The 23226-nt window shown below is 50.3% G+C and overlaps 3 protein-coding genes across 5 annotated transcripts in view; 1 reads left to right on the plus strand and 2 right to left on the minus strand.

The window, feature by feature from the left end:
• Window positions 1–493: 493 nt before the first annotated feature.
• Window positions 494–8117, minus strand: B9D2 (B9 protein domain 2). Of its 3 annotated transcripts, none has more exons than XM_010849268.1 (4): window positions 7953–8117; window positions 7356–7447; window positions 3764–3889; window positions 494–1093 (listed from the first exon to the last, which is right to left on the minus strand). In XM_010849268.1, exons 2-4 carry the CDS (start codon window positions 7441–7443, stop codon window positions 780–782), a joined length of 528 nt encoding a protein of 175 aa, XP_010847570.1. In that variant the 5' UTR covers window positions 7444–7447; window positions 7953–8117; the 3' UTR covers window positions 494–779. The 3 variants fall into 3 exon arrangements, with proteins under 3 accessions (XP_010847570.1, XP_010847571.1, XP_010847568.1); XM_010849269.1 differs by having other exon boundaries at window positions 7898–8117; XM_010849266.1 differs by having other exon boundaries at window positions 7888–8117.
• Window positions 8118–16586: 8469 nt separating this feature from the next.
• On the plus strand, window positions 16587–22211 carry TMEM91 (transmembrane protein 91). Its single transcript, XM_010849270.1, has 4 exons — window positions 16587–16612; window positions 17985–18208; window positions 20265–20414; window positions 20945–22211. The coding sequence occupies exons 2-4, from the start codon at window positions 18005–18007 to the stop codon at window positions 21101–21103; spliced, it is 513 nt and encodes a 170-aa protein (XP_010847572.1). The 5' UTR covers window positions 16587–16612; window positions 17985–18004; the 3' UTR covers window positions 21104–22211.
• Window positions 22212–22314: 103 nt separating this feature from the next.
• Window positions 22315–23226, minus strand: part of EXOSC5 (exosome component 5) — a 10211-nt gene continuing 9299 nt past the window's right edge. The window contains exon 7 of the mRNA XM_010849271.1: window positions 22315–23220. The gene's annotated coding sequence lies outside the window, so the exon portion shown is untranslated. The remainder of the gene's footprint in view (window positions 23221–23226) is intronic.

Consider the following 23226-nt stretch of genomic DNA (forward strand, 5'->3'; position numbering starts at 1 on the left):
GTTGCGTGGGCGGGCTCCAAGGGGGGTCCCTTAAGCCCGGGGGGAGGGGGCGGACACCCGGCTCCGCCCCACCAACAGGGTGCTGCCTCCTGGCGGCGAGCGCCACCGAAGCGGGCGGCAGTGATGCGTGTGGCTTTGAGGACTGGGCCGGGGGTCAGCGAGCATAAAGACCTACGTAGCGCGCAAGGCTAAGAGAATGGGGACGCAGGATACAGGGGCTCGGAGGTGGACCGCCTCGAGTGGAGAGTGGGAAACCGGGGCAGAGGGGAAGAGGATGAGCCAGAAGCTAAGGAGCCACTGGGGAAAGGGGCACGGGGCAGGGGGAACCCCCAAGGAGTGGGGGCCCTTAAGAGCATCACCCAGAGTGGGGAAGGGGGTCAGACGCTGAGGCAGAGGGCAAGGGAAGGGGGCTTGAGGAGGAGGGTAACAGTAGGAGGAATCCCCCCACCCCTGGCCCACGTCTGACAGATGAAGGTCAAAAAAGCACCCACACTTGAAAAGCACCACACCTTTATTGAGCCCTTCCATGTGCCATTAGCTTCTCTGCACCCAACCCCTGTGAGCCCAACACACCTGCTGCCCCCATTTTACAGATGGGAAAACGAACTGGGAGCGGCAGCCACTGGGCTTGAGGCGCTAGTCAGGTTAGAAGCTGCACCAGCCTTGGCTGGGTCAAGGCATACAGTCTCCAAAGCCCATACTTCTGACCACTGCACCATCCTGCCCCTTATGGGGTGTCCCAAGATATGGCTGGGGGCCAGCCATCCTTATAGGCTCCTTCAACATTCAACCCCATAGCGATCAAAGTGGCGCAGCAGCAGGCTCAGCTCAAGGTGCACGGTGCCCCCGGAGGTGGTGTGCAGGCGATAGCGGTCAGCCCCACTGTAGATGGCATCTCCGTGCAGCAGCTGAGGCCCGCCACCCACGAAGGCCCTCGCCAGCTGCTCTCGCCAGCTGCCCAGGGGTCGCCACGTGGGGCAGTCCAGCTGGTGGGTGCCTGGACTGCTGGGCACATGGCAAAAGCCATAGCCTGCAAGCTGGCAGCGGCCGAAGCTGTCCTGGGACCACACCTGGAGATGGAGCCGGGGCCAGCCTGCAGGATAGGAGGGAGGGAGGAAAGGTAAAGGGGGATAGCCCAGCCTCTTGCTCCTGAAGAACCCAGGCCCAGTGCTTCCCTGCCAGGTTTCTGCCCCACCCTCCTCCTCTGGACTACCACAGAGCAGCCAAAGGGATCTTTCTGAACCCAGGTTCTTCCTCTGCTCAAAACCCTTCCATGATTCCCTAATGCTCTCAGTATAAAGTCCAACCTCAACATTCTAGACCCGTGAGGTCTGGCCTCTGTTGAATTCTCTGTTGGCCTCCTCCTCTGTGTCCCCACCTCTGGGGAGCCCAGTCCCCAGGTGAGGGTGTTGGGCCTTGTCCTGGATGCCTCCTTCCTTCCCTCCCCATGGCCACACCCTGTCCTCTTTCCTGGCCTCAGGGCCTTCTTTCTTGCCTTCTCATCTTTCACCTGGCAGCTGGAAGCATCTTTCTCCCCTTTCCATAGATTTCCCAGTTCCTCACTCAAGATACAGTTCAGCTCCTCACCCTATAGGCAAAGTGCTTGGGAGATCCAGCCCCATTTCACCCACCTTTCTGAGTCTCTCTGAGCTTGGCCCTGTTCTAGAAGCTGGGGATACAGCAGTGAACAGGGCAGACAAAAATTTCTGCCCTTGTGCAGCTGACATCTTAGACAACCAACACAGTAAATACGCAAATTATAGGTTATGTCAGATGGTGATAACTGCCCTGGAGAAAAATAAGCTGGGTAGGGTGGGAGTAGGCATGCAGTTTTAGAAGGCGGTGATCAAGAAAAAATTTACTGAGAAGGTGACATCGGAGGGAATGCCTAACGGAGGGAAGAGACTGGGGGCTATATGGCTATCTAGGAAAGAGTGCTCCCAGCACAGGGACAGCTAGTGCAAAGGCCCTGAGGTGGGAGCTGCCTGGTGGGACTGATGTGGCTGGAGCAGATGGGGAAGGGGAGACAGAACCAGATCAAGCAGGGCCCTGTCCTTCCATGGTAAGGCTTTGCCTTTTACCTTGAGTGATGTGGGGACCACAGAGGGTCCTAAGCAGAGGAGGAATGTGGCCTGACTTAGGTGTTCACAGGAGGGACACCTCAGTAAAGACTCTATGGTAACAGCAGAGTGAGAGGTGATGGGGGTCGGGGGAGTGATGACATTCAGGATGCATTCCAAAGGTGGAGCTAATGGGATTTCCTAATAGAATGAGAAAAGAAACGGCAAGGGTATTTGGGATCCTTAAGAGCTGAAAGAACTGTGGCCTGCCTCACCTTCCAATCCGGCACCCATGAGGCAGCCAGAGGGATCTTTTTTTTTTTTTTTTTGCAATCTTTTTTTTGTTTGTTTGTTTGGCTGCATCAAGTCTCAGTTGTGGCACATGGGATTTCTGTTGTGGCACTAGGGCTCGAGAGCCCACAGGCTCAGTAGTCACGTGGACCCAGCTGCCCCACAGCATGTGAGATCTTAGTTCCCTGACCAGGGATTGAACCTATCTCCCCTGCATTGGAAGGTGGATCCTCAACCCCTGGACCACCAGTGAAGTCCCCAGAGGGATCTTTTAAAAGCAAAATCTGACTTGTCAATCACCTGCTCTGGCTCCCCAGATATGGCCTCCACTCTGTGGCCTGGCATTGAAGATCCTGCAGGGCCTGTTCCCTGTCCCCTGCCACATCACCCCTTGTAGTCTCCCTGCTCACCCTCCATCCTCCAAATACCCGACTCACCTTCCCCTTGACCATTCCACACATGGCTTTCTGCCTAGAACCCTCTTCCATCTTTCCATTTTAATGGCTCCTACTGACTCTTCACAGCAAAGCTAAACATTCCCCCTCCTCCGGGAAGCCCTCCTTGAACTCCCCAGCAGAGTAAGGCACCTCCTCTGGGCTCCCAGAGTCCTTCAGGATCCCTCATCCAGGCCTGCCCACTCTGGGTTGCCACTCAGGGTAGCTCTTTCTCTCCCTAGAGATGATCTGTGTGGGAACAGAGCTGGGCTAGCAGGGGCTGTCTCATCACTGACATCTCCTTGGCCCCCTCTGACACAGGGCAGGTACTCAGTAACTATTATTTATATGATAGAAATATATGGCATATTTATCTAGACCATTTCCTGGAATCTACTCCTTTCTAATGACATAAATATTCCTCCAGAAAAGGTTTTCTGATACCCCTCCTCTCTCACATATTCATTTACCCTCTGAGCAGCAGAAAAGCCCTGCTTGCAGAACAGCCACTAGCCTTCACCTCTGTCTCTCTCATAACCCTCTCCCAGCTTCCTCCTTTTTTCTTCTTTTGGCTGAGCCAAGTATTGTGTGGGACCTTAGTTCCCCTACCAGGGATCAAACCCAGGCCCCCTGCATTGGAAGCACAGCATCTTAACCCCTGGACCTCCAGGAAGTGCCTCCCAGCTTCCTTCTGATGGAAGATTCTCTTGCTTTGTCTCTGTGAAAGCCACGTCTTTCTCCCCCCACATGCCCCTTGACCTTGCCCCCTTCACCCTGGCCTCTGCCCTGGTTCTAACAAACTCTAGAGCTGGCCTGGGGAGGTTTCAGCTCAGCCTCTCCAGGGCAAGTCTGGTCAGGAAAGGGACCCAAAGGCACAGGAAGCAGGGCCAGCACTTGGTGGTTCCGGTTCTGGTAGCATGGGGGTGCCGCTAACCCACCTCCAGTTAGTCTAGCCTGAGGCCCAGGCTGGGAACCCACCTTGAAGGCCTTTGGTGGCGAAGTGCAGGTCGATGGGGTGGGACCAGTAGGCCATGTCCCCTATCTGGGGGGTGTCCACCTGTGTTTGGCCCTCCCGCACTCCTGACAGGAGCTTCCATGCTGCCCCTGCAAGTGAGAGCCGGGACATGGATGAGGTCAGGGCGAGGGGTAGGAGACAGTCCTCAGGAAGGGGATCCCACTGTGGCTGCAGGACCCCCTTTCTCCCTGGAACTGGGGGTGGGTGGTGGTCAAGGGTTGCAAAGTGTAGATTCTGGAGCCAAATGTCTAGATTTAAATCCTGGCACTATTTCTTCCTGCCTAAGCAACCTTGGGCTTGTTACTTTCTCTGCCTCCGTCTTCCCATCTGTAAGGTGGGTATAATAATAATGCATCCCTCACAGGTTTGTGAGATGATTAAATGAATTAATACACACGAAGCACTAAGAAGTGTCCATGGCATAGTGCCTGCTGAATAAGTGTTGGGCATCCCTTTGCTGCTGCTGCTGCTACTAAGTCACTTCAGTCGTGTCCAACTCTGTGCGACCCCATAGACAGCAGCCCACCAGGCTCTCCTGTCCCTGGGATTCTCCAGGCAAGAATACTGGAGTGGGTTGCCATTTCCTTCTCCAATGCATGAAAGTGAAAAGTGAAAGTGAAGTCGCTCAGTCTTGTCAGACTCTTAGCGACCCCATGGACTGCAGCCTACCAGGCTCCTCCATCCATGGGATTTTCCAGGCAAGAGTGCTGGAGTGGGGTGCCATTGCCTTCTCCGGGTATCACTTTATTATATTACTATTCTCATTCCACATTTAGAGGCCCTAGTCCGAGGACCAAGATGGGGCCAAGGGTGTCCTTCATGAACAAAAGCACAGAGCATATCGTGAAAGGTGCATCGTAATAGCAATCCTACGGAGGGTGACAGTCACAGCAAAAATGCACTGAGTGCTTACCAAATGCCAGACGCTGTGCTAAGCGCTCTAATAATGAATTCATTTAATCCGCCTTCTGGGACTCTTAATCCCCACCCCACCCCCTGCTTACAGATTCTCCTCCATAGCCCACAGGCCCTGCAAGGCCTGGCCTGTGCCCTGCCCCCTCCCCACCCCCACCCACCACCTTCCTGAGCTCATCTCTCATCACTTTCCTCATTCCTCACCACTCTCTGGCCTCACTGGTTCTATTTTTGTTCCACTTTTCAGGGCCTTTGCACTGGCTGTTCCTTTTGCCTAGAAAACCCTGCTCCTGGATGTCCCCAGACTTTTTTTTTTCATACTTCAGGGATCAGCTCAAGTGCTATTTTCACAGAGGTCTTCTCTCTCACCCTCCTATCCCCAAACTAATCAGTCCCTCTCACATCATCTCTCAGCTCATCTCTTCCTAGGACCTAGTACACGATCTGTAATCATTGGACTCATGTCTTTATCTGTTTATTTATTCTCTGTCTCCCCTACTGTGAGCCCCAAGAGAGCACGGATCTCATAAAGTACTGGATCCCTAGGACCGAAAACCCAGATCTTGGTACACAGAAGGTGCTCGATACGTGTTTGCTGGACAAAGAAATGATCCTAGGAGGTGGGGGCTAATACAATCCTCATCTTACAGGTAAAGAAACAGACTCTGAGAAGGAATGGCACTTGGCCATTCATCCCACAAACCTTTACTGAATACCTTCTCTGTGCTAAGCACTGTTCTCCACGCTGGGCCTACAGCAGGACCGAAGCAGACCAAATCCCACAGTGGAGCTAATTCAAATGGAGCTCTGTTTTGTTTCTGGTTTGTTTGTTATTTGTTTTTGACCGTGCCTTGAAGCATGCGGGGATCTTAGTTTCTCGACCAGGGATGGAACCGGTGTCCCCTGCAGTGGAAGTGTGGAGTCTTAACCACCAGGGAAGTTCCTCAAATAGAGTTCTGACTGATAGCAGAGACCAAGCCCCTTATCTGACTGCCCCTCGGCTCTCTCTCGAGAAGAGAGAGCCTCTCCTCCCTGGCGAAGAGCCCCCCTGAAATAATAAAAATCATGTTGGTTACTGCTCCCTTCTGGGCCAAGTGAGGAAAGCAACAGACCCTGAGTCAGGATTCTCACATACAAGACTTCCTGATGCTGCTATGAAGGACAAATAGTCCCATTTTACGGACCAGGAAACTGAGGCTCTGAGAGGGAACAGCGCTTGCCCAGGGTCACAGAACAGATGAGTGGTAGGGCGCTGGAAACCGAGTTGATTCCAGGCTTGTCTTTTTCACTCAACTGGAGGATCCCAACTTCCCAGGGAATCTCAGCGACTAGTCTATCCACCAGTGAAATCACAAAGGACTCTGGACCTAAAACGATGATGATGACAATGGCCACACTCATTTCATGGACATGTATCTCTGCTAGACAACATATCCCAGGCTTAGAAACAAGAGCCCATCCAGCTGTTACACAAGCCAGGCAAGTACTTACAAGGACTTACAAATCCAGGTCCTCTTCTAAGGGCTGTTGATATTCATGTAGTCCTCATAACAACCCCATGAGGTAAATAGTGTTATTATTCCCATTGTACAGACAGGGAAATCGAGGCAAAGACAAGTGCCCAAGGTCACATAATTAATAAACAGGAGCTGGTTTTGAATCTAGGCAGTCTCTGCTCTTAACCTATCAGTACTCTGCTGCCTCTTAGGTGCTATTAGCTTCATTTTCAGACAAGGGAACAGGCTCAAAAAGGTCAAGTCCGAAGACTCCCAATTAATAGGTAAGGGAGTTTGTATTTGAGCCCAGACTTGGTGACCCGTGGCTCTATCACACTAACCACCACCCTCTACCGCCTCTGATGGAAAGGCATGAAAACTGGGACCTCCAAGGTCCCTCTTGGGCTTATGTGGATGGACTTGGATGACGATCAGAACCAGGTTTCTACGTTTTCACAGAGAAATATGAATACAGGAGGGTGGTCTCTCCTCTTAATTCCAAGATGGAAACTTCCGTTCACTTTAAGAACTCAATAAACGGAGATGGTGAAGCAAAGAATTAAGATGGGGGAGTCACCCAAGGTACCTCTAAGACAGTGAATGAAAGCCAAATAGTGTTGTTAGGGCTGTTAAATGTTTTGAGGATTGGGAGTGTGTGTTGGGGGTAGGTGGGTGTGTCAAGCCTATATCCTTGCTGTGTGTGCTAAGCCACTTCAGTCGTGTCCAACTCTTTGTGACCCTATGGACTGTAGCCTACCAGGCTCCTCTGTCCATGGGATTCTCCAGGCAAGAATACTGGAGTGGGTTGCCATGCCCTCCTTAAGGGGATCTTCCAGACCCAGGGATCAAACCCATGTCTCTGATGTCTCTTGCATTGGCAGGCGGGTTCTTTACCACTAGCACCACCATGGGAAGCCCTCAGGGAACGTGTATTGAGAGACTAGAACTCAAGAGTTCCCAGAGGTGGGATGGGAAGGGATAAGAAGGGAGCCTGAGACTCGCATGAACAGAATGTGGTTGGGGTAGGAGTCCTGAGAACTGACAGAAGCTGAGGATCAGGGACTGAGCCAAGGGGTCAAGGAAAGAAGGTGGAGCAGCTAGACTGAGAGGTTTCGGTGGGGAAATGAACCATGTCGGGGAATACCTGTGTGGACGCCCCACTTGCAGAACAGGCTACTTTCCGAGAAACCGGTGGCCCCCATGATCTGTCCGATCACGTGCACCTCAGCCATTGCCCTGAAAGGGGAAAATATAATCACAGCCTTATGAGAAAAGTATACAATTATCTCCACCTAATAGATAGGAAGACTGAGGCCCACCAAGTAAGGAGCAATACGTGGGATTCCAAGCTAGTTTCGTCAAACCACTGAGGTTGCGGTTTCAACCACGATACTAACTGCCTCTCCAGGAGAGTCTCAGAAAAATGAGGGGCGAGTAACGGACTCTCCAAGGAGCTGGCGCGTAACTCTGGCTGCCTCTAAAATAACTTCTTCCTAGGCTCAACGCCGCGGAAAGTCCCGCCCCAGGGGGCCCAATGGCTCCGCCCACAACACAAAACTCCGCCTCCTACGTCAGATTTCCGTCCCCCCCCGCCCCCCCCCCGCCAAGTCCATGAGGCGCATGCGTCGCTGGGCGCCTTAGCTCCGCCTGTGAGTTCGCGCATGCGTTATTCCTACCTCAAAGTACCTAACGGTTAGGAGAGGCGAGAACGCTGGCGGGGATTGGAGTTCATGGGCCTAACCTGTCCCTCTCTCCGCAGGCGCTGACTTCCCAGGTCTGGCTCACGCCTCTCCTAGGACCTTCCTGGCAGCGAGAGAGCTGAGGCGCAGATCTCTCCGAGACCGCGCCCGCCTCCTGCCTCCCAGGTTGTTGCTGGGGCAACGGCAGCCTCCTCCCCTGGCCTTGCACCCGCCCTCCGGGTTGCTAATTGGCCCTAGCGGCATTTGGGGGGCGGGACTATGCTGTGATTGACATTTTCTTCCCCCCACCCGTCTCCATTTTTGGGTAAGAAGTCTCTCCAGCCATGATCCACGGTTCAGCCATTTGCAGCGTCGCCCGGTTGTGGCCATGTTGAGCGCGGCGAAGAAGTTTGAACACTGTCTGTCTCAGATATTCTCATAACAGAATAAGCAAATCCATCCATGCCCCATTACCCCTCAAACTGTCTCTCAACAGGGACCACAAGACAGACTTGAGCCAGAGCTAAGGGGAATCTCACGAGTTTGGATGCGTCCCTTTGCCTCCTAACTGGAAATAAACTTCATCTGGTTGGCGGGGTTCCTTTTTAGAGTTCCCCCAAGCTCCTCAAAGACTGATAAATCCAACTTCCTTCTCAGAAATACCGCCCATTTCTTCATTGTTAGTGCTGATTCTGAGCAATGAGTGGGTGGGGTGGGGGAAGGGGTAAGAAATGAGGAACTGAGGCCCACTTTATCTGCAGAAAATCTTGTTTTTGAAGGCTGGACTCTGTCAGTAACTTAGGACCTTGCACAGCTCTAGGTCTCAGTTATCTCATCCATGTCATGACCCCAAGTGGAGTGACTGAGGCACTCACACGTTCTGATTTCTTGAGCAGTACCTTCTCCACCCTCCAACTCCAGTTGAACCTTAGTTTCTGCCTTATTCCTCCAGCCCAGACCAGGAGTCCAAAGGGAACTTATTCCCCTACTTATTGTAAAACGGGGACAGCAAAAGTTAGAGTCACCAGCTCAAAGTTATAGGGAGGGGGGCAACATTTCAATGGGATAGTGTCGTGGATTGTGTGCAGGTTAGAAAGGATTTTCCAGACATGAGGCAGAATGAGAGGAGGATAGAGTTTATTCGAGAGGGAGATGCCCTTAGAACAGCAGGCCTACCTCCTGACAGAGCACGGAGAGCTGACTGTTAGAACAGCAGGCCGGCTCAAGAGAGCCAACGCCTTTCATCGGCTAGTAGCCAATTTTTATAGCCTCAAGACAAAACTCCTGCTGGAAGGGTGGCATTAGGCGATTGGTTAGGATGCTATAGGGTGAATAATGGAGTGGGTGTTTTTACCTAATATGGGATCAAGGAATTGAGTGGCTTAGATCTGGGGGGCGCTCATGGCAATGGTTGCTATGGGGGCTCTGGTCAGTTCCTGAGATGACCTTAGTACAGGCCTTCACATTTGTGGACTTGGTACAAGGCTTTACACCTGTGACCTTGGTGTAGGGCTCCACAGATAGTATTTATATATAAAAAAAAATAATTCAATATGTATATAATTCGATAATATTTCACTAATAGGTATATTTGAAAGCTACCATTTATCAAGTGATTTCTCTGTGCCAGCCACTGTAAACTGATTGTTTTGCAAGCATGATCTTTAATCCTTAGATATCCCATGTGTGTGCTCAGTTGTGTCTGACTGTTTGCAACCCTTTGGACTGTAGCCCTCCAGGCTCCTCTGTCCATAGGGATTTTCCAGGCAAGAACACTGGAGTGGGTTGCCATTTCCTTCTCTAGGGGATCTTCCTGACCCAGAGTTCGAATCCATGTCTCTTACATTGGCAGGTGGATTCTTTACCACTGCACCATCAGGGAAGCCCACAGATATCCCACAGGGTGGGTAATTATCAGTTTTATTTAAGAAGAAGAAATTAGGGCAAAATGATTTATCCTTAAACCAAATCGACCATAGTTCTGTCTTGAGCTACGTGCTCAGTTGCGTCCGACTCTTGTGACCGCATGGACTGTAGACTGCCAGGCTCCTCTGTCCATGGAATTTTCCAGGCAAGAATACTGGAGTGGGTTGCCAGTTCCTACTCCAAGGGATCTTCTTGACCCAGGGATCAAACCCACATCTCCTGCATTGGTTGGTAGATTCTTTACCACTGTGCCACCTGGGAAGCCCATAGTTCTCTCTCACTCTGTCCCAAAACTTTATGTTCTTCACCTCCTGCTGTCTCACTTCTCTTGGATACACATCTCATCTCCTAGTATCAAAGGAATATGGAGGTCATGGGTGTCATCCTCAACTCCAACACGTCCCATGTCCAGCCAGTCATCAAAGTCCTATACATGGGACTCACCTGGTGGTCCAGTGGTTAAGACTCTCTGATTCCATTTCACTGGGCACAGGGTTCGTTCTCAGGTCTCAGAACTAAGATCCCACATGCCACACAGCATGGCCCCAAAACAAACAGAAGTCTCATAAAAAGCTCCTTCTTAAATATTTTTTCTTCAGTTGGTTTCTTTCCCACTGGTAATGTTAGTGATTAAGAAAATGCTTCCCAGTTCACCTACCTGGATTTAAGTCTTAGTTCTGGCCCTTCCGTATGACCTTTAGCCTCTCAGTTCCCTCGTCTGTAACAGGAGAATGAGTAATGGTACCCACTGTGTTAGATTATGGTCAGAATTTAATGAATGTATGAAGCTGGACATTTAAAACATGTCCACAGATTCTTGACACTCCTTTCACTAGGTGGTGGAGCCTGCCCCTCTTGAGTATAGGCTGTACTTTGTAACTTGCTCCAGTAGCTCCTGGTACAGTTGTTACTGTGTGACTTCTGAGACTAAGCCATAAAAGGCATTGAGGATTCCGCCTCCATTTCTCTCTTGCATGGCTCACCTTGAGAGAGCCCAGCCACCACAATGCGACAGCAGGGAAGCAGCCAGCAGAGAGACCCAAATGGGGAAGAACCAAAGCCAAACAAACCAGCACCATGTGAGAGACCCATCTTGGAAGGAGATGGTTCAGCTGCAGCAACGCTTCAGGTGACTATTGCAGCTGGCCACCATGCCAGCTGTAACTTCATGACACCCTGACCCAGAGTCAGCCCACAAACCGATCAACAGATTCCTGACCAACAGAAACTATGTCTGATGGTAGTATTTGTTGTTTTAACCCACTAAAGTTTTGGAGGATTTTGTTATGCAGCAATAATAACAATGTAAATGACTAATAATAATAATACAACTGCCCAATGAATTTAGGGTAGTGCCTGGCACATAAGAAGCACTATAAATGTTTATTATTATTGATGGTTTTTACTGTTCATGTTGTTGTTACTGAGACAGCACATTTTACATATTTTTTACAAGAAGCACACTGAGTATCTCTTTATGTAGTTTTTATTCTTAAAGTCTTTTAAATTGTGAGAACATACTCATAAAATTTACCATTTTATCCATCTTTAAGTGAACAGTTCAGTGGCCTTAAGCACATTCACATAATTGTGCAATGTCTCTAGAACTCTTTTCATTTTGCAAAACTGAAACTGTACCGATTAAACAAAAACTCCCACTCCTCCCTCCCTTCCTCTAGCCCCTGGAAACCCCCTATTTACTTTCTACTTCTATGAATTTGACTACTGTAGGTACCCCATATGAGTGGAATCAATATTTGTCCTTTTATGACTGGGTTTTTTCATTTAGCATAATTTAGCATAATGTCCTCAAGGATCAGCCATACTGTAGTGCATGTCAGAACTTCCTTGTGTTTCAAAATTATATGGCAATTATTTATTTATTTTGAAGCATCGTTGACCTCCAACACCATGTTAGTTCCAGGTGCACAACATAATGGTTTGGTATTTCTATACATTACAAAGTGGACATCACAGAATTTCCTTCCTTTCTAAAGTTGAATAATATTCCATTTTAGAAATACACTCTGTTTTCTTTATCCATTCATCTAGTTGAGTTGCTTCCACCTTTGGGCTATTGTGAATACAGCTACTATGAACATGGGTGTATACACACATCTCTTTAATACCTTGCTTTCAGTTCTTTTGGGTATGCACCCAAAGAAGTGGAATTGCTGGATCATGTAGTAATTCTATTTTTAATTTTTGGAGGAAATGCTGTACTCATTATTAGAGTGACTGTTCATCCTCTTTTATATCTTGGCTTTTTTTTTTTTTTTTTGGCCAAGCAGAGTGGCTTGTGGGATCTTAGTTCCCTGACCAGGGATTGAACCCAAGTCCTCGGCAGTGAAACACAGGGAATTTCCACATCTTGCATTTTTCACTCAGTGATACGTCTTGGAACGTTATCCATATCTTTAGATAGAACTCACATTTTCAAAAATAAATGTTTGGCAGTATATGTACAGAAAAGTGCACAAATCATAAGTGAACAGCTGAATTAAATTTCATTAACTGAACATACTTGGTAACCAGAAATCAACTCATGAAAAGAACATGACTAACTTCCAAGGATGCCCTTCATGCCTCATCCAGGATGTCCCCAAGGGAAACCACTAACTGGACTCCTAACAATATGCATTAATTTTGACTGGTTTTGTACTTTATATAAATGAAATCTCGCAGTATGTATTACTTTGTGTCTGCTGTTCCTTGCTCAGTGCTTTGTGAAATTTATCCCATGCCATTGCACGTGGCTGTAGTTCTTTCATTCTCATTGCTATATAGTTTCCTCTGTGTGAAGATGCTATACTTTATCCATCTATTGATGGGAACCTGTTTTCCGGTGGACATATGTTCATATCTTATTGGACTGGAATTGCTGGGTCATTAGGTGGCTCACTAGTAAAGAATCCACCTGCCAGTTCAGAAGACCCAAGAGACGTGAGTTTGATCCCTGGGTTGGGAAGATCCCCTGGAGAAGGAAATGGCAACCCACTCCAGTATTCCTGCCTGGAAAATACCATGGACAGGGGAGCTGGGCAGGCTACGGTCCATGGGTCACAAAGAGTCAGACATGACTAAGTACACACACGCACACACAAGATATGTTCAGCTATAGAAGAAACTGCCCAGTTTTCCTAGTGGTTGAACCAATTTGAATGCTCATTCAGCCTAGTGGTTGAACCAATTTTAGATGTATGAGAGTTCCCCTGCTCCACATCCTTACCAGTACTTCCTGGTGGCTTCTTCTATCATTTAGCCATTCTGATGAGGGTGTATTGGTATCACATTGTGATTTTAATTTGCATTTGCCTGATGATTAGTTGGGTAATTTTTAAATGTTCATTGCTACCTTGGATTTCCTCTTTTTGTGAAGTTTTGTTCAACTTTTCACTTGATTTTCTTTTCATATATATATATGTATGTATATACACACATACATACACATATGTGTTACATATATGTATACACATATACAGATATTATATTCATAATATTATTTTAACAGTAAAATTCTCCAAGAACTAGAGGATTTTCCTATATAACCATAATACCAGTTTAACATTTCCCCAAGTATCAATTTAATATTGATAGAAAACTATCATCTAATTCATAGTTTGTATTCAAATTTCTCCCTTTGTCCCAATAACACACCTTGTCACCATCTGCTCTCCATCTGGGGTCACACTTTGTGTTTATTTGTCATGTTGCTCTAAGTAAGTAAGTGTTAGTTGCTCAGTTGTGTCTGACTCTGCAACCGCATGGACTGCAGCCCATCAGGCTCCTCTGTCATGAGATTTTCCAGGCAAGGATACTGGAGTAGGTTGCCATTTCCTTCTCCAGGGGATCTTCCCAACCCAGAGATCGAACCCAGGCCTCCTACATTGCAGGCAGATTCATGTTTCTTTGTGTGCGGGCTAAGTCGCTTCAGTCATGTCCGACTCTTCGCAACCCCACAGACTGTAGCCCGTCAGGCTCCTCTGTCTATGGAATTTTCCAGGCAAGAATACCAGAGTGGGTTGCCATGCCTTCCTCCAAGGGATGTTCCCGACTCAGGGACTGAACCGGAGCCTCTTATGTCTCCTGCATTGGTAAGTGGGTTCTTTACCACTAGTGCCACCTAGGAAGCCCGTCATGTTTCTTTGGTCACATTTAACCTAGAACAGGCTGCCGACTTTTAGATTTTTATGTTTTTGTTTTCATGACACTGACATTTTAAAAATATATATTTAATTTGGCTGCATTAGGTCTTAGCTGTGGCACGTAGGCTCTCTAGTTGTGGCACATGGGCTCCAGAGTGTGCAGGCTTCATAGTTGCAACTCACGAACTTAGTTAATCCTTGGCATCGTCCCCTGCATTGCAAGGTGGATTCTTAACCACTGGACCACCAAGGAAGCCCCAATACTGACATTTTTGAAGAGTTCAGATCAGCTACTTTATAAAGTGTCCCTCGATTTGGCTCTGCCCCATGTGTTCTCATGATTAGATTCAGATGATGCATTTTTGGCAGAAGCATCATAGAAATGATGTCATGTCCTTCCTTTTCAAGTACACATCAGTAGGCACACGAGGTTGATCAGCTCCAATACTGATGATGTTCACTTCCACCACCTGATTTAAGTGGTGTCTGCTGACGTTGTCCGTTAATACTGTTTTTCCCCTTTGTAATAAGTTATCTGTGGGGGGATCCTTTGAGACTAAATATATGTCCTGTTCCTTATCAAACTTTCACTCAGTGGCTTAGGCTTCTGTTAATAATCCTGGCTGGGATTTCATGTTCAGTATTTCAGGACCATCACAAAGCCCAAGAACCCTGGAAGGGGCAGGAAGACTGTACAAGGCTGATGGTGGCCAGAGAATGTAGTGAAATGACTAAATCTCTAGGGTGCGGGACTTCCCTGGTGGTCCAGTGGTCAGGACTTTGCACTTCCACTGCAAGGGGTGCAGATTCTATCCACGGAATAAAATCCTGCATGCAGATGACCAAAAAAAAAAATCTCTAGGGTGGCCTAGGGGGTCAGGGGGCCCCATGTTGCTCAGGGATTCAGTAAAAATCAGTAAATTCAGCCTCAGTAAAATGTATTGATTCATCCTCAGTAAAAAAGGGAAGCTGGTAAGAATTCATGTGCCCATGCCACAAATAGGTATTGAAGGCCTGCTTTGCACCCAGGCACTGTTCTAGGCCCCGAGGCACAGCAGTGAACAAAAGAGAGCAAATCCCAGCTCAGCTGCAGCTGGCACTGAAGTGGGGGAATTCAAACTACAAACAGCCAAAGTATGTAGTATGTTTCACAGTGATAAGAGCGAGGTTAAGGAGATAATAAAGAATAACAGGTTATCTCTCCTGATAGAACAGTTCTGCTCCCTCTCCTCCTCTATCCTCCCGTGGGTCTCCCCGCCTGTTGTCAGCCAGAATATCTGACTGAGCCAAGTGCACTTCCAGACACCATCTGCTCTCCCTGGGAGTGGGGCCCGTGCCAACTCCAGCGTCTGGACTCTTGGCACAGAGCCCCAGAGCCCTGGAGCGAGAGAACTCTGGTCGGCCCCACATCAGGAAGGGAATCCTCCAGTTTGGCTGTCTGGGACTGGTGAGACGGAAGGCTTCCGAGAGACAGGGAAGCCAGTGCAAACTGGGTGGCCTCCTTGAAGGAGGTCAAGGCCTGTAGGGTGAGAAGAGTTCCTTCCTCAAACTGAAAATGATGGCTACATTAATAAATAATTCTATTCCTAAGCAGTATTAAACACGTTCAGAGTGCCTAGTTTGGGGCAAATGCTGGACATGTGTTAATTTCACCTAATCGAAGTGCTTTATATATGTGATCACAATCTAAGAGACAGGGAGTACTTAATCCATTTTACACATGGAGAAATTGCAGTTCAAAAAGGTGATGCTATTATCCAGAGGTCACATAGCGAGTGCTTTGAAGAGCCTGGAAAGGAACTCAGGTCTGTGTGGGTCCAAACTGTAACTCATAACTACCGCCTGTACCACCTGATAACCAGCACACCATCCCTGGCCCACTCCCACCGCCGGCCCTTTCCCTGGAAGCCCCCACCTCACCTTCTGCCTCTGTTTTCACCCCTCTACGTGGGCCAGCAAGAAATACAGCCTTGGGTTAGAATCTGCCTGTGGGTCCTGGTACTAGTTGCTTACCTCGGACCAGTGAACTCACACATACCTCTCAGCCTCAGTTGCTTGACGTGCAGAATAGGGAGAGAGATCGAGAGGAATCCGTGAGATGATGAATGCAGGGCATCTAACGCAGGGGCAGGGCGTGGGTCACTACACCCACTGACCCTGCCGCACGCTCTTAGGCAAGCTCTAACTCTCCGCGCCTGTTTCCTCCTGGGCACGACATGACCACCAGTGACAGTGCTTCTCAGGTCGTTCTCAGGAATAAACGTGTCCTTGTATATACATAACGTGTGTATGTAAAGCACTAAGAACCGTGCCCACAGTTAGCTGGGGTTGCTGCTTTGACTGTTGGGCAGCGGGGAGGGCGGTGGGCAGGAGGCGGGGCCAAGCCAAGAAGGCTCTGGAGAATCGGGGTGCTCCCTCCTCCATCCTGCAGATTTAGGGTCTGGGTTCAGGGAATCAGGGCCCGCTGTTCTTAGAGACTCCCGCCCACTCCTCCACACCCGGGGTGGTAGGGGTCCGCGCCCGGCGCTGACGTCGGCCTTCAAGGCCCCATCCTCTGGCCTCCGCGGAGGGCGGAGCCCCGGAGCCCGTCGCCCCGCCCCCATCCCTGCCCCCGCGCGCTGCGGGCCCGGGGCGCTGAGAGGGGCACTGGGGTGAGCGCGGAAACCTTGAGCCCGCAGCCAGGCCTGGACCCTGGGGAGGGCGGGGCTCACTGAGTGCCCCCACCCTGGGTGGCAGGGTCGGGTCGGGTGTCTGTGCAGGGAACCCAGGAGGTCCTGGCCTATGGCTGTGGGCGGTGAGTGAGGGGCGCAGCTGCGGGCCGGGAGCACCGCTTTTACCCCAGGTCTTGGGTTTAGGGACAGGGAGGTAAAACCTTGGCGAGGAAATCGGCTCAAGCCAGGTTTGGGCTGAGGGCGGGAGACTTGGGGACCCTCCCTCTCCCCCCGGGCGATCGTGAGGGCCAGGAGAATATTCTCTATGGTTGAGTGGAGTGTGTGGTGGGTTGGTGGTGTTCTGGGGGAGGGGTGCAACGGTGGATTCTGGTCAAACAGGAGGTGTCTGGGGAGCAGGTGGGTGTGGGTCATGAATGTGGGTGGAGTAAGAGGGGTGTGTGGACCCTGGTGTTTGGGGCAGGTGTGCAGGGGAAGTGATGGAAACAGGAGAGTGTTCCATCTGCATGTGTGGGAAGCCTGTGCATATACCTACATCTGGGGAAATTCTGATGTTGAGGGGATTAGGATGAATGTACAAGGAGTTGTTTGGGGTGAGTGTGTAAGAAGGTTGCAGGCCTCAGAGGGGTGTTTTCTGGGAGCTCATGTTGTTTGGGGCAAACTGTCCCTTGGGACATGAGTGTGCACAGGTCGGGGTTGGGCTTGCCTGGTTGGGTATGTGTGGCAGGGGACTTGGGTATTGAGTATGCAGGCTTGTGGGGCACAGGGGGTGTGTGGACTAAGCATCACTGGGGATGGCTGTGCGGGAGAGGGATGGGAGTATGAACTCAGGATAGGTGTGTAGTTCATGGGCCAAGTAAGTGTGTAAAGCATGGTTTGGAATAACTGTGGAACAGGTGTGTGGTTTTGCCCTGAGGAGAGAGAAGCCCAGAACTGAATGTTCAGATCCCTGAGTTTTTTTTTTTTTTTCTCCCCCACAACTTGGACCATCCTCTTTAACTCTTTTTTAAATTATTTATTTATTTGGCCATGCTGGGTCTTAGTTGCAGCACACGAGATCTTCAGTCTTCACTGAGGCATGTGGGACCTAGTTCCCTGATCAGGGACTGGACCTGGGCCCCCTGCATTGGGAGTGCAGAGTCTTAGCCACTGGACCACCAGAGAAGTCCCTTTTTAACTCTTTAGACCTCAGTTTTGCTTAAATGGGTCTTAGGATGGTTCAGTTACCTAGTCTCTGCCTGGAGTCTCTCCAAAGCCAGGAGTCAGGGGAGAGATGAAGGTGAGACTATTAACAGCCTGTCTTAAAAAAAAAACAAAAAAAAACAGCCTGTCTTGTTCTTTCCCCTTCCCCTAGGAAGGAGCCTCTCCCCAGCCATGGACAGCCCCAGTCTTCGAGAGCTCCAACAGCCCCTACTGGTGGGTGGTGAGCTTCCCATCCAGAAGTCCGGTGAGCCTGAGCTGGGGCCTCCCTTTCGAGAGACAGCCTTTGCGGAATCGCTGAAGGGTTGGCAGTTCCTGCCACCATCTCTTCCTTCTGTGAGTGCAGGACTAGGGGAGCCAGGGACCCCCGACTTTGAGGTAGGAGCAGCACCACTAAGGAAGGCACCCTAGTGGGAACTGGGGGAGGGGGCTGGCGGGAAGCCCAGCTGTGGCCAACATCCAGCAGGCTGGCAGAGGGAGTGCCCATCTTTGGCCTGGAGTCTCACTTCCCAACTGCATGCATGTTCCTGGGTTTCCAGTTGTGGTTTTTCCTGTTCTTCCTCTCCCCTGGTTTCTTTACCTTTTTCTCTCCAGATTCGTCTCTCATCTTTGTTCCTTTTGGCTCTTTCTTCCCAATCATTTCTGACCCCCTTGTTTTCTCTCTGTCTCTCTAAAGCTGATACATCTCTGCACCTCTCTCTTTTTTTCTCCCCTCCAGTTAATGTCATTTTTTATCATTTCTTATTCCGTGTCCATATTCTCAAGCTTGTCTTTTATTTGCAAAGCATGGTTTTCCTGTTGCTACTGCTGTTTAAGAAATCACCCAGAACTTGGTAGCTTAAAACAACAATCACTATCATGGCTCATGGTTTCCATGGGTTGGGAATTTGGGAAGGACTTGGGTGGTTCTGCCTCAGGGTCTTTCATGAGGTCAAGGCCAGCCAGTGGCCAGAACTGGAACAGTCAGGGTCTGAAGCAGCAGGGGGGTCTGGTTGGGTATCTCTCTCTTAATGTGGTCTCAGGGCTTCTGCAGGAGTCACCCCATGTGGGCTGGTTTGGGCTCATAGCACGTAAGCTTCAGGGCAGCACTCCGAATGTGCCTCCAGCCCTCCAGCAGGAGTGTTTCAACAAAGCTGAACCTGCCTCACCTTTTCTGACTTAGGCTTGTGAGTCGTGTGGTATTATTTCCACCACATTCTATCAATTACAGATGAATCATAGCCTGCCCAGACTCAAGGAAAGTGGACACAGACCTCACCCCTTGATGGGAAGATTATCAGTCACACTGTAAGAAGAGCCTGTGGGAGGGGAGAGGTGGTTATGGCCATTTTTAGAAACAGTCCGCCACACCGTGGCAGTAAGCTTCACTTCGACATGGTTATGTGTCTGGTAATTCCAGTATTTGAAGACTTTCAGGGCCTTATTATTTTGCTAGTTCTCCTCCATGGTTCCTGTATACCTGGTTATCTTTGATGGCTTGTTGGTTATTGTATTTGAAAAATGGTTTTGAGGGTTAGAATCAAAGTACCTTGTCCAGAAAGGATTTGGGTCTGCTTCTGTCAACTGCCTAGGGGCACTGCCATTCAGAGATCATTTTTAATCTAGTTCAGGGTGTGAATGAAAGATTAATTTTTCCAGGATTGGGAAATGCCTGCTGGGCAGAAGGGACCTTCTCTGTTAAATTAATTTTGATTTTCACTTCAGTTTTGGCCTTACAGTAACTCCTTAAAGTCTTGTGAGCTATTTGATGCAAGATTAAATATATATATATATATATATATATATATACATTTCAACTGACTCATTGGAAAAGATCCAGATGCTGAGAAAGATTGAAGGCAGGAGGAGAAGGGGACGACAGAGGATGAGATGGTTGGAGGGCATCACTGACTTGACGGACATGAGTTTGAGCAAGCTCCAGGAGTTGGTGATGGACAGGGAAGCCTGGTGTGCTGCAGTCCATGGGGTCACAAAGAGTCAGACACAACTGAGCGACTGAACTGAACTGATATATATATATATATATATGTAAACCTAGAACCTGTGGTTTCAGCAGGCAGGTTTGTCCTAGTAATTCAGGCCACCAGAGCTCTCTCCTCTGATCTCCATCTTTTTTGCAGGTTCTGGTCCCCACTGGTTTCTGTGTCTACTTAAGGGGTTTATAACTCAGGGCTTATGAGCAGCTGTAATACCCACCCATGACTGGACCTGTGAACTTCTTGAAATTGAACTCATAGCTTTTGAGCGTGGGTGAGGTTTTTCTCAGGAGGCAGGGTCCAAAGCTTCCCCTCGGAGGCATCCAGGATATAGAGGGGTCAAGAGTCTATCTCTGGGAACATTTTTCTCTCTTGGTGTCTTTGGGGGCATGGGGAGCAGAGCAGTGGGGCAGGGACGGGGGATGGAGATGCCCACTCAGGCCGTCTCCTGCCCACAGGATGTCTCATCCAGTGACAGTGACTCGGACTGGGGCGGGGGCGGCCCCCTCTCCCCGCTGCTGCCCAACGACCCCCTCGGCTTGGCTGTCTTTTCCATGCTGTGCTGTTTCTGGCCCTTGGGCATCGCCGCCTTCTGCCTGGCCCAGAAGGTCAGTCTCTGGGTGGGGTTGAGAGGGGACTGGATATAAGAGAGAAAATGGCATTTGAAAGAAAACAAATGAGAGGAGCCCTGCTTGGGTGGGTTGGGGTGGGGGTGGGAAGTGATGAAGAGGATTCACGTAGAAATATTCAGGAGTGAAGTGAGGCGTGTTTGCCACAGAGGGGAATGCAGAGTGAGCTCCACTCCTAGGCCTGCCCCCCAGCCTCTGGTAAGGTGGTGGTCAAGCCACTTAACTTCCCTGTGCCTCATTTTCCTTATCTGTAAAATGGGGATGACTAATTCTTACCTCAGGGTCATTGTGAAGCTCAATGAGTTAGAACTGTGGCATATAGTAATATATGTCTATTTTTATTAGTCACCTAGTAAACCCAGTGCCCAGCTGTGCCTGACCCACAGTAGCTGCTCGCTGTTTTTGGAACATATGAATACAAGGGTGTGGGGGTGGGGGAGGGGTCGGGCTGCGGGAAGCAGGGTGGGATGAGGGGACGCCTGAGTCACCGCTGCCCAACGCCTCTACAGACCAACAAGGCTTGGGCCCAGGGGGACGTCCAGGGGGCAGGGGCCGCCTCCCGCCGAGCCTTCCTGCTGGGGGTCCTGGCCGTCGGGCTGGGCGTGTGCACATACGCGGCCGCCCTGGTGACCCTGGCCGCCTACCTCGCCTCCCGGGACCCGCCCTAGCTGCCCCTGCGGCCCCCGCTGTGAACCCAGAGGCCGGCCGCCCAGCGCGTCTGCGGTCGAGTGGAGAGTCCCGGCGGACGGGTCGGCAGCGGCAGCATCCAGAAACGGGAGTGGGCTGGGCCGCCCCCTCCCTCCCCGCCTTCCTGGAGGCCGCAGAGAGCGATTAAACACCAGACACTCTTGCCGCCAAACCTGTGTCTGTCTGAGTGTGTGGGCAGGTGGACAGGCGGGGCCAGAGTGACAGGCTGTCCCCCGGGGTGTTCCTGGACACCTCAGAGCCAGAGAAGGGAGAATCCATGGAGGCTCGGAGGGCTCCCAGATGGCAGAACATTCTCTCCAGAACATGGGTGGTCGGCAGGGAATTAGCGAAAGCGAGGTTCCAAGTCCTTCCTCCTCCGAGTTCACCGTGTAACCCTATGGTCTGAGCCTCACTTTGCCTCATCTGCAAAATGGGACTGATTTCCCCCACAGCTGGAGCAGTTGTAGAGACCAAATGAATCATACAGTCTACACAGCAGTCCCCTCCTGAGTTCCTTTAAAGCAGTGGCAGAAATCTAACTCTCTTACACAACAAAGGGGAGGAAAACTGAGAGAACTGGATTCAGGGTGTCAAGTGAAATGGTCTGGTCTCCCATCTTTTGGCTTCCACTGTGCAGGCTCCCCCTCCTGGGGGAGGAAAATGGGAGTGGGCAGCTCTGGTGCCACCAAGGTCTTTGCCAGGCACCCTATCACTGGCCCACCTGGGGTCCAAGGCAGCTGCATCCCACAGCCCGAGATTGGGACAGCTGGAGCCTCAAAGCATCAAAGTGCTAGCAGGCAAAATAGCCCTGTGCCTAATGTGCTTGTCAGATACATTAAATGGGGCCTGAGGGACTTCTCTGGTGGTCCAGTGGTTAAGACTCCACATGTCCAATGCAGGGAAGGACAGTGCCATCCCTGGTCGGGGAACTAAGATCCCACATGCCATGGCCAACCCCCCCAGGTTGGATATTATCAAGTAACAAAGTGAGAGCTGTTTAGTTTTCTTCACTCCACTTAATACCATCTTGGGGCTTCCCAGGTGGCGCTAGTGGTAAAGAACTTGCCTGCCAGTGCAGGAGATGGAAAAGATGTGTGTTTGATCCCTGGGTCAGGAAGATCCCCTGGAGGAGGGCATGGCAACCCACTCCAGTATTCTTGCCTGGAGAACCCCATGGACAGAGGAGCCTGGTGGTCTACAGTCCATAGTTGCAGAGTGGCACACTACTGAAGCAACTTAGCGTGCACAGGCACACTGCCATTTAATCCCGCAAGAAAACATTATTCACTGTCTATGCTCTCCTGACCATTTTCACGGAGCATCATTTCAAGCTATTTATGCATTTCCTTGGTTACCGGGGATAAAAATGACACCTGCCCAAAGGGGCAATTGTGTGAGTCAGTGCACCCATGTGAAGCTGCAGCAAAGGACCCCCTTCCCCAACATGTCATTTTTACCATAACCCCCCAAATGTCAGTGGCAGACAGGATCCGGCAGGCATGTGGCCCATCTGTGGGAATCAGTCAAATCAGAACCGAAAATATACCTGTTTCCAGAAGCCCCTTATGGGGTGCCACCACCCGACTTGAGAATCAACAGGCCTCGGCCACTTCCGTTCACTGTCAGAGACCTGAGGTCCAGAGTGTGCTGACTCTCTCGGGGTCTGAATAGTGGGGGCTCTGGGTCTGGATTCTGAAGAGGGACCCGTGTTCCACCATGGACTCTGAAGACGGACCCGTGTTCCACCACTAACTAGCTAGTGACCTCTGGCAGTTAACTGGCTCCTAAGTTTGTTTCCTGACCTTAAAATAGGGACCATAACAGCCCCACCTCAGGGGGTTGCTGGATAAAGGCAGTGCTCAGAGGCAGATTGCCCTCCAAGGCACACGAAGCCCGTTGTCTCCCTGACCATCTCCTCCCTCCCTCCTGCCCTCCCTTCCTCTGCTCCAGGTGCACCAGCCATCTTGCTGGTTCTTGAACCTCTGCCTATCTCTGCCAAGGGGTCCTCCCCCACCACGTGTCCATGATTCCCTAAGCTCATCCCTGGCCTTCTCCTGGACTTCCCTCGGATGCCCCCTCCGCACGAAGGTATCCTCAACTGATG

This window comes from Bison bison, unplaced genomic scaffold (genome assembly GCF_000754665.1).
Source record: "Bison bison bison isolate TAMUID 2011002044 unplaced genomic scaffold, Bison_UMD1.0 scf7180017864280, whole genome shotgun sequence".
Taxonomy (NCBI): Eukaryota; Metazoa; Chordata; class Mammalia; order Artiodactyla; family Bovidae; genus Bison; species Bison bison.

Coding starts and splice junctions, on each gene's coding strand:
- B9D2 (XM_010849268.1), bottom strand. CDS start 7,443: ATGGCTGAGGTGCACGTGATCGGACAGATCATGGGGGCCACCGGTTTC. Junction 3,890..7,355: donor CAAGTGGGGCGTCCACACAG/GTATTCCCCGAC, acceptor TCTCACTTGCAG/GGGCAGCATGGAAGCTCCTG. Junction 1,094..3,763: donor CGCCACCAAAGGCCTTCAAG/GTGGGTTCCCAG, acceptor CCTATCCTGCAG/GCTGGCCCCGGCTCCATCTC.
- TMEM91 (XM_010849270.1), top strand. CDS start 18,005: ATGGACAGCCCCAGTCTTCGAGAGCTCCAACAGCCCCTACTGGTGGGT. Junction 18,209..20,264: donor CAGGGACCCCCGACTTTGAG/GTAGGAGCAGCA, acceptor TCCTGCCCACAG/GATGTCTCATCCAGTGACAG. Junction 20,415..20,944: donor CCTTCTGCCTGGCCCAGAAG/GTCAGTCTCTGG, acceptor ACGCCTCTACAG/ACCAACAAGGCTTGGGCCCA.